This window comes from Trichechus manatus, unplaced genomic scaffold (genome assembly GCF_000243295.1).
Source record: "Trichechus manatus latirostris isolate Lorelei unplaced genomic scaffold, TriManLat1.0 scaffold00054, whole genome shotgun sequence".
NCBI classification, from domain to species: Eukaryota; Metazoa; Chordata; class Mammalia; order Sirenia; family Trichechidae; genus Trichechus; species Trichechus manatus.
The window spans coordinates 2,052,931-2,063,241 of record NW_004443990.1 but is presented as its reverse complement, the minus strand read 5'-3'; the positions used below and the strand labels follow the sequence as shown (position 1 = coordinate 2,063,241).

At 33.2% G+C, this 10,311-nt stretch overlaps 1 protein-coding gene across 3 annotated transcripts in view; it reads right to left on the bottom strand.

Moving 5' to 3' along the window:
- Nucleotides 1-10,311, bottom strand: part of BCAS3 (BCAS3 microtubule associated cell migration factor) — a 641,765-nt gene that overhangs the window by 428,419 nt on the left and 203,035 nt on the right. For all 3 annotated transcript variants that reach the window (XR_002824359.1, XM_012555963.2, XM_012555964.2), the window contains exon 13: nt 2,885-2,978. Coding sequence is in view for 2 of the 3 variants with exons in the window: in XM_012555963.2 (XP_012411417.1) it covers nt 2,885-2,978 (94 nt within the window). In the remaining variant the exon portion in view is untranslated. The remainder of the gene's footprint in view (nt 1-2,884; nt 2,979-10,311) is intronic.

Here is a 10,311-nt window from a genome sequence, read left to right as displayed (position 1 = left end):
CCCCAAGAGTATGGCCCCTGGACACTCTTTTAGCTCATTAATGAAGTCTTTCCCAAGGTTCACCCTTCAGCCAACGATTAGACAGCCCCATAAAACAAAACAAGACTAACGGGGCATAACAGTCCAGGGACAAGGACTAGAAGGCGAGAGGGGACAGGAAAGCTGGTAATAGGGAACTCCAGGTTGAGAAGGGACAGTGTTGACATATCATGGGGTTGTTAACCATTGTCATAAAACAATATGTGTACTAACTGTTTAATGAGAAACTATTTGTTCTGTAAACCTTCATCTAAAGTATGATTAAAAAAAAAGATCTTCTCTGCAAAGAAATTAAAAGTTTCAATGTGAGTTTGAATTAAGAACAGAACAGTTGAAGACTGTCAACTTATGTGTATTAAAATGTTGAGTACATTTTAAAAAATACTTTTATTCCTGATACATATAAGTGGCAGGATCCATATGGATACTTATATGTAAATGTTTTCTCATCTAACACCCTAGCCTGATATCCAGGCAGACTGTGGGCATCTTACTGACCAATGCAAAAATCTGAAAACTAGGAATCTCAAACCTCCATAGATCAGCATCCCCATACAAAATAATAAACACAATTCTCAAAGTGAATAAATTCCAGATTAGCTGCAGTTGATACTGATGAAAACATCACATGAAAAAGAAAGAAGGAAAAAAGAAAAGTAAGTATTGAATTGACCTATCACTCTTATTGTGAAAGCAGGGGATATGACACATAGCATAGTGTCATGTATCTACAGTAGAGAATGAGTAAAAGTTGTATAAATTCAATAAATTCTCTGATATTATGTTTGAGACACTATGCTAGGACTAGAGACACAAAGACGAATGACCTCCAGTCCCTATGTGGGAGGAACTCAGAAGTTAGCTGGAGAAACAGATATTTAAACAAATGATGTAACTACAAGAGAAATTACATCGAAGAGTTATAAACTGAATGCCCTGGAAGCACAGAAAAATAGGTATAAATATTGCTATTGCTAATCTTATGATAAAAACACAAATTTGGGAGGTCAAGCAGAAACCAAATGGCAAATGTAGATCAAAATTATGAAACCATTTTTGATGGAAAATTAATTGCTTACAAAGACAGAGATGCCCATAATATTCTTTAAGTTATAAAATATGTTCTGATTATAATGCAAAGTCATAGACAGGGAAAATACAGCTTCCAATGTCAGAAGCACTTTAACTAGGGTAATATGAAATATACACTATTACAAAGGAGTTTTGACATAACAGATGGAATATCAAAATGAGTCATACTGGTTACTCCAAGCAGAGTGCTCTAAGTGACATAACTTCCAGACTGTTTCTTCAAATTTAACTTAATTCCCACAATCTTCAGAGCATTTCAATAAATCTTTGTCTTCATTAATAAAATCAATCCAATCACTACAAAAATCTTCCTCTCTTTATCAAAAATGACTAATTAAGATATTAGAAGGAGGATTATTCAAAGTGCTCTATGTTATCCTCTTTCCATCATTCTTTCATTTGAAAAGATGAAAAGAACAGCAATAAGATGGGTCTTTCTCATCAATTTTAAGTGATAGAATCATTTCTGAAGAATAAGATAAAAATGGCAGGCTCCTCAGATGCACCAACAAAACAGATTACATGTGACAAGATTATAAATTCATAAAGACTACCAGCCTAGAAAGGAAAAGAGTTATTTTATTTTTTATTTAGAAACAAAGTATTTTAAAAATAACTCATTTTCCACCACTGGAAGTATTAGACCAACTCCTTACTATGAAAACTGAAAATTAAAGGAAAAGAAAGAATTAAGCATTTATCCTGACTTTATATACAGGAGAACTGTGGTTCATTCCTAGTTTATAAGACAGAATTTTTTTACTAAAGTTATGTATAAAAGTATAACACCTAATAAATGCAGAAGAAATGACAGAATTAGAAAATTCACCACTAGGCAACCTTCAATGTAACAAAACTATGAAGTAAAAAATATTTCAGAAATAAAGTCAAAATTATGCCCCTGAAATTACTTGCTAATCTCCATAAGAAAAACTATCTCTAGCATGTAGACATGTGATGGTCACTACACTATTCATGTGATCAAATATAGTTTCGCAAAAAGAGACACAATCTTACACAATGTGCTACTGGGAGAAAAGTGATGAATATATACGGTATTTTTTATGCACTTTTTTTAAAATAGAAAAATCCACCACTGACTGCTCTGACCAGGATCACAACAGAGGGTTCTGGACAGAGCTGGAGAAGGATGTAGAGCATAATTCTAACTCACAAAAAAAAAGACCGGATTTACTGGCCTAAAGGAGACTGGAGAAACCTCGAGAGTATGGCCCCCAGACACCGGTTTAGCTCAGTGGTGAAGTTACCTCCGAGGTTCACTGTTCAGCCTGGGAGTGGACAGCCCCGTAAAACCAAATGAGACTAATGAGGTACAAGAGTACAATAAAATATAAAAAAAAAGAAAGAAAGAAAAATCCTCAGTTTGAATCTATTCAAGCTTTAACTGGAAGACCTAACCTCCAGTTAAAGGAAACTGAGGGGATAAAGAAAATATCATAATGAAAAAAAGCTGACAAAACCAGAATTTGGACAATAAAACTGGTCTGAACATTTCAAAGGAAAAAAGACAGAAGACAAAAAGGATCCAAACAGACATAACAAAATGTAAGGCATGAACCTTATTAGAACATGGCTTGAAACAGTTATAAAACACATTTTTGGGACAATTGGGAAATTTTCGAATAAGGACTGGACTTTCGATGATATTATAAAGTGTGGTTAATTTTCTGAGGAAAAAATACAATAATTAGTTGTGAAAACCCAAGATATAAATGGCAACAAAAGGACTTACCACTTGTATTAAAAGCCATACAGCACACTGGCTTCTCATGAGCAGGGAAGTGGGCCACAATACCATCACTGTCAGAATCCTCGCTCAAAAGCACCTTTGCAAAAAAAATAAACACAAATGGAAATTAAATATTTTCTGACCAGTAATTGAACTTGCAGACTATACACAACTATTTCACAACATCACTGACAAAATAACAAACTTCCACTCTATTGGAAAATTGTTCTTGTCAGTAGAAAGTAAGAATACCATTTTAGGAATGAGGAAAAGAGATAACATGCCCCAGTATGCTCCAAAAACAGTGGGTTGACATGATTGTAGATGGCAGAGACAATTATTTTTTGAACTATAGTTTCAGGAAAATGAAAATCATAAAATTGGCTATTTTCAATTCTTTATAAACTATAATCACATAGGGATTCATCGAAGGGCAGGAACATACAGTTCGTATTGTGGTATGTACTCTGCTGTAAAATAAAAAAAAACAATTGCCCATTATTGGAATTAAAAGAACACCAGAAGAGGGAAAACTAATGTAGTTATTAATAATAAATAATAAATTGTTAAGCACACACACAAAAAACATATAAAAGCCCTATGTTAAAAAGTACAAAAGGTGTGGTTTTTAGAATCATTGATTCCTTTTTACTGCTGAAATGTATTCTATCGTATGGGTGTATGGCTTTGTTGATTCATCCACTAATTCTTGGGCATTTGGATTGTTTTTTATATTACACATAATGCTGCTATGAAAATCTACATACACATCTTTATATTGACATATAATTTCATTTCTCTTGAGGAGATATACTTAGTTGAATTATTCAGTAATACAGTTAGTGTACATTTAACTTTTAAGAAACCACTAAACTGTCACAGTAGCTTAGTCACTTTATATTCCCTCCGGTAACGTGTGAAATTTTTGACTTCTTCACATCCTTTCCAACACTTTGTATTGTAAGTTTTTTAAATTATAGGCATTTTATCAAATGGGTACTGGTATCTTGTGGTTTTAATTTTCATTTCCAGAATGACTAATGATGACAAGTAACTTTTCATGTGCTTACTAGTTATTCATATAGCTTCACTGGAGTAAAATAGCTACTAAAATTGTTTCCCCATTTTTAATTGAGTTCTTCGTCTTCTTGTAAGTGTTCTTTACAAATGCTGGATACAAGAACTTTATTTCATAAACTGATTTCCCCCAGTCTAAGGCTTTGCTTTCCATTTGTAAAGTTATGTCTTCTTACGGGAAATATTAAGTTCAAATGAAGTCCAACGTTATTCACTTTTTCTTTTATGGGTCGTACTTTCAGAGTCATATATCCTAACCATAGATTTTCTCCTATTTCCACCTACAGGTACTATAGTTTTAAAATAAAAATAAAATCACATAAAATGAGATTCGTGAAGAGTGTGCTTCTTAGCTCAAGCAGATATACAAGATTAAATGAGCAGCTCTCGTCAGGAGGCGAGATGAAAAGGCAGAGAGGGTCAGGAGCTGGTTGAATGGACATGGGAAATCCAGGGTGGAAAGGAAGAGTGTGCTGTCACAGTATAGGGAGAGCAAGTAGGGGCGCAAAACAATGTATGTATAAATTTTTGTATGAGAGACTAACTTGAATTGTAAACTTTCAATTAAAGCACAACAAAATAAAATAAAATCACATTCCATTATTACATCTAAAAAAAACAGTAATTCTTGCAAATCCTCAAATACCCCATATTATTGTATGTATGTGTTTTTTTGATAATGCAAATTTTAAATATATAACATTTTGACAATCTTGATTCATCCATCCCTTTGTATCATTTTGCTGGAGTATTTTAAAGCAAATTCAAGGAATTACGTTATTTCACCTATACATATTAAACAAAACACACAAAAATCAGCAAAAACTTATGCTGAGAAGCGAATGAAAATCATAAAACTGAGTATCACAGTAACTGAAAAACTTAATGGACATATTTAACATGGATTAGATACAGCTGAAGAAATATTTGAAAAACTAGATACAGAACAAAATAAGATATCCAGAGAGAAAAATGGAGTGACAAAAAGTTAGAAAACACAGAAAAGAGCTTGAGACACTTAGAGCAAACTGAGAAGGACAAACATGTGTAATTGGTCTTCCAAATGTGAATGAGGCAAAAGTAATATCTGAAAACTGGTTAAAGATATCAACAGATCCAAGAAGCTCAAAAGTTCTAGCAAGAAAACCACACTTACGCTTATCATAGTAAAACTGCAAAGTAAAAGCAGATAGAGAACAAAGATAAAACACCTTCAAACAAGCAACAATTAGAATGAGAAGTGAAATCATAATAGAAAAGTCAATGAAATGATATATTTGAAGTGCTTTCAAAAAATCACATCAACGCCATACCCGGCAAAAACATCCTTCAATAACGTTAATGAAATAATCACATCAGACAAACAAAAACAGAGAATTCATCAATAGTGTATCTACAGAAAAGGAAATAAAAGGGTATTCTTGGCAGAAGAAAAATATCCCCAAATAGGAGCTCAATTAAGCAAATAAAAGAGTAAATATGGGGATAAAAAGCTAAATGAATATCAATAATATTCAATAAATCAGTTTAAAGACATACAGAGAAAAACAGACTACAATATTATTTAAGAGGAAATATAATAAAAGGGGTTAAATTGTTTTCAAGCCTTGTACCATCTGAGAAAATCTTTATTCACAATACCAAAATTCAAAAAATTAAACAAATGCATTAGCCTTTAATAGATCAAGGATGAAGTTATAATCTCTAGAGCTGCACTGTCCAACAGAACTTTATGAGATGCTGGAAATGTTCTATAAATGTGCTATACAATACAACAGTCACTAGTGATGTGGTAATTGAAGACCTAAAATGCAGCTAGTGTGACAGGGGAGCTAAATTTTTTAATTAATTAATAACCAGATGTGGCTAGAGGCCACTGTATTGAACTAAATGAATATCGCAAATTAGTCTCTCATTCAGAAATTTACACACAAATTGTTTTGTGACATTGGGTGCAATCCCTGCAATGTGTCAGCACTCTCCCCCATCCCCTTTACACCCCGGGTTCCTTGAGTCCATTCGTCCAGTTTTCCTGTCCCTTCCTGACTTCTCACCTTTGCTTTTGGGCAGGTGTTGCCCATTTGTTCTTGTATACTTGATTGAATTAAAGAAGCATGTTTCTCACGCATGTTATTGTTTATTTCATAGGCCTGTCTAATCTTTGGCTGAAGTGGACTTCAGGAGTGGCTTCAGTTCTGAGTTAGCAGGGTGTCCCAGTGCCATAGTCTCGGGGTTAAATATTTTATTATATGTATTTTATCACAATTTTTTTTTTTTTAAAGATGCATTCTGAACTACTTTTCCCTTCTCTTTTTTCTGGTTACATTAGACTTTAAAAAAATTTACTAGTATCAGTTGCCAGGAGTTGATTCCAACTCATAGCAACCCCCCGTGTGTCAGAAGGAAACTGCACTCTATAGAGTTTTCAACAGCTGTGACCAAAAATAAAAAAAAAAAAAAAGAAGGAAAATACCACACATACGTACATATGAATATTGCTCTCCTTATAGGGGCAATCTCCAGAAAAGTGAAGTAGGCCAACGTTTCTAAATAGCCTAGGTCTTTGCTTTAAGAGATGTATTAGTATCTTCTTTTTAAATGGCCTTGAGATAAAATTCACACACCACACAATTTACCCATTTAACATGTATAGTTCAGTAGTTTTTTCATACATTACTATATTCACAAAGTTAGGTAACCAACACCACCACCAAATTTAGAACATTTTCATTACCTCAAAAAGTCACTCCCTATTTCCCCTGAAACCTCCCAGCCCTACACTACCACTAATCTACTTTCTGTTCTATAGATTTGCCTAATTTAGACATTTTATATAAATGGAACCATACAATATGTGTGGTCTACTGTGACTGCTTTACTCTGCATAATGTTTTCAAGGTCTATCCATGTTGTAACATGAATTATTAGTACTACATTTCTTTTTACGGCAAAATAATACTCCATTGCCTGAATCTACCATATTTTGTTTACCTACTCATCAGCTGATGGACATTTGGGTTGTTTCCTCATTTTGGCTAGTATTAAAAATGCTGCTGTGAACATCTGTTTACAAGTTTTTACAAGGATACATGTTTTCATTTTTCTTCGGTATTAGACCTAGGTGTTGAATTGCTAGGTCACATGGTAACTCTATCCTTAATCGTTTGGAGAACTGCCAGACTGTTTTCCAAAGAAGCTACACCACTTTACACTCCCACCAGCAATGTATGTGGGTTCCCATTTCTGCACATCTTTGACAACACTTGTTATTGTCTGTCGTTTTTATTACAGCCATCCTAGTGGGTGTCAAGTGGTATCTCATTGTGGTTTCAATTTCCATTTCCCTAATGACTAATGAAGTTCTGTATCTTTTCATGAGTTTATTGGCCATTTGTATAACTTGAGAAATGTCCATTATTTGTCCTTTTGTTATTGAGTTGTAAGTTCTTTTCATCACTTGTCTGTCAGTTTGTCATACTGTGGTGGCTTGCTGGAAACTATGCCACTGATATTTCTCATACCAGCAGGGTCACCCATGGTGGACAGGTTTCAGCAGAGCTCCAGGCTAAGACAGAGTAGGAAGAAAGGCCTGGCAACCTATTTCCAAAAATTAGTCAACGAAAACCATATGGATCATAACAGAATATTGTCTCATATATAGCTGGAAGATAAGCGCCCTAGGTTGGAAGGCACTCAAAATACACAGTGGCTGCAACAATAAACTTGAGTATACCAAAGATTTTGAAGATGGCACAGGACCAGGCCATGTTTCATTCTGTTGTAAATGGGGTCACCATGAGTCAGAGCTGACTCAAAAGCAGCTAACAACAAGAGTTCTTTATATATTCTAGATATAGTCCCTTACCAGATATATGATTTGCAAATATTTTCTCATTCTCTAAATTGTCTTTTCACTTTCTTCACAGCATAAAAGATTTTAACTTCTGAAGTTCAATTTACAGTCACACTTTTTAAAATAAATGTCATAAGAATTTTCCCTACATATACTGAACCCCATATCAGATGATATTATAATTTTTGCTTCAACCATTACATATAATTTTAAAAACTGATGAGAGGAAGGATAATCTACTACATATAGCACTATTTTTACCCATTCCATTGTTCTTTGCTTTCTCAAGTTCCAAGCCTTCTGCTATCATTTCCTTGGACAACTTCCATTAGGCATTCTTTAACAGTAAATCTGCTAGTGACAAATTCACTTAGTTTTCCATTTTCTAAGAATGTGTTTGTTTCTACTTGATTCCTAAAAGATATTTTCTCTAGATAGAGAATTTAGTGTCAATAGTTCTTTTAAACAGTTTTTAATTTTTTTAATAATAAAAATTTGATGTTTCTTCGATATTGTACTTCAGCTATAAAATATGTCAGCATAAGAGGAAAACTGGAGAGCGCTGAGTTAAGGGCACATGGATATATTTGCAACTTAGTATAAGTTTGTAATTACTTCAAAGTTAAAACTTTTTAAAACAGTATACTGCAAGCTTTTATATTTCTCCCATTCTGATAGGTGATAAATGGTATCTCAGTGTAGTTTTAATTTACATTTATCTTACAATCAGTGGAGTCACACAGACGGACCATTTGTACATTTTTCCCCCGTGTGAAATATTTATTCCTATCTTTTGTCCCTTGTTCTACGACTTGATTTTATAAAATTCCCTTTCCTTTCCTTCTCCTCTCTTCTTATAGAACGAGGCACTTTAGAACTGCATTATCACCTTTCCGAAAACATCAAACCATTAGTACCAGAGATATCCAAATAAAACTTGCCGAAGACCTAATCTTTACTCACCACTTAACTAAGCACGCTGAACCCTAAATATGTATTCACAACTTGACTGTACCGAAACAAAGCAAAGCAGTTTAACTGATACAAGATGGATAAGCTAGCCATTATTGTCTGAACAAGAAGATAGACAAAATCATTAAATTGTTATGAATAACATTTGCTCTCAGGGCAAGAAATAACTCAAGTCTCTATCATCATTCTGAGTCCTTTCTCTTTAATTAGAGATTTCTCCACCTTGCTAACTAGTAGTTATTATCCATTATGACTTCAATTATATAAACCTGTAAAGGCAAATGATACCACTCAACTTATCCTAGTCAAGAAATGCTTTTAAATAAAACATGAAAGTAACACAGATAAAAACAGACACAAAGTCAATCAAATCCATTCTGCCTTAATGCAGTTACCAAACAATGATCCTGTCATCATAAAATCAAACTAATCAATTTATCATCAGAAAGATGAAGAGTCAAATTTATACACTACCACTGTAAACAGGACAATGTTTATTAAAGGCTCAATGGATTTAAACAGCAAAAGCCAATGTAACATCAGCCTTATTACCTGAGATATATGAGGAAAAGAAAAAACATTACAGCTAAGGTCAAACATCAGTGGAAAGAGCTAAAAGTGATAAATCTATGACATTAACCACTGCAATCCTAAAAACAGCCTCATACTCCAACTGAACTATTAATCACAGACAAAAAATGTCTTCTTGACAAAAAACAGATTCACGTTAATAAAAGAAAGACGGTCAGTATTACACTCGGAGAGAATCCTGGTGCTTTGAAAATATTTATAATTCTTTTAAAATGTACACAGCAACATATCTTTTATTAAAAATAAATCTATTTTCTGTTCTACAGTGGATTTTAAAAATCAAGTTAAATTTTCAGAATATGTAATAAATAGGAATGAAAATAGATTATAGCTCCCAACCAATAACAGAAAATATAAATATTTCATGGTCAACAACATGAGATGTTAACTTTTAAAAACTAACATTCCTATAATTTCTATTTCCTAATAAACATCTTTCAAGTGTTTTAAGTGTTCCTAACACATCAATCACAGAGAAATGAACTTTTTGCAATTCCACAATCTAGTCTATTTACATATTCCTAAACTCACTTACTGAAAATTCCTTTTTAAAGTCATAAAAAGTTAATGCAGAACAGGAATGAAAAACCAAACCACATTTAAAAACATTAATTCTTATGCTATGCTTTTATTTAAATTTTTTCTTATAATATATTCCTATGGAGGCAGTCCTCAGATTATGAACAATTTCCATTCCTAAGTCTGTCTTTAAATCGAATTTCTACATAAGTTGGAACAGTTAGGTACAGTTCCTATCTAACATCAGTTGTCAGTTAATCAAAAGTTTGTCTTAGTATATAGTATATAGTGAACCTTTCTATGCATAAAATACACTAAAGAAACACTTCCAGACACACTAAAATATCTTTAACATAACAATAATAATAATGTTTTGATGGGTGTTGCAAAGTAGTGCTCATTTGTTATTACAAAACAT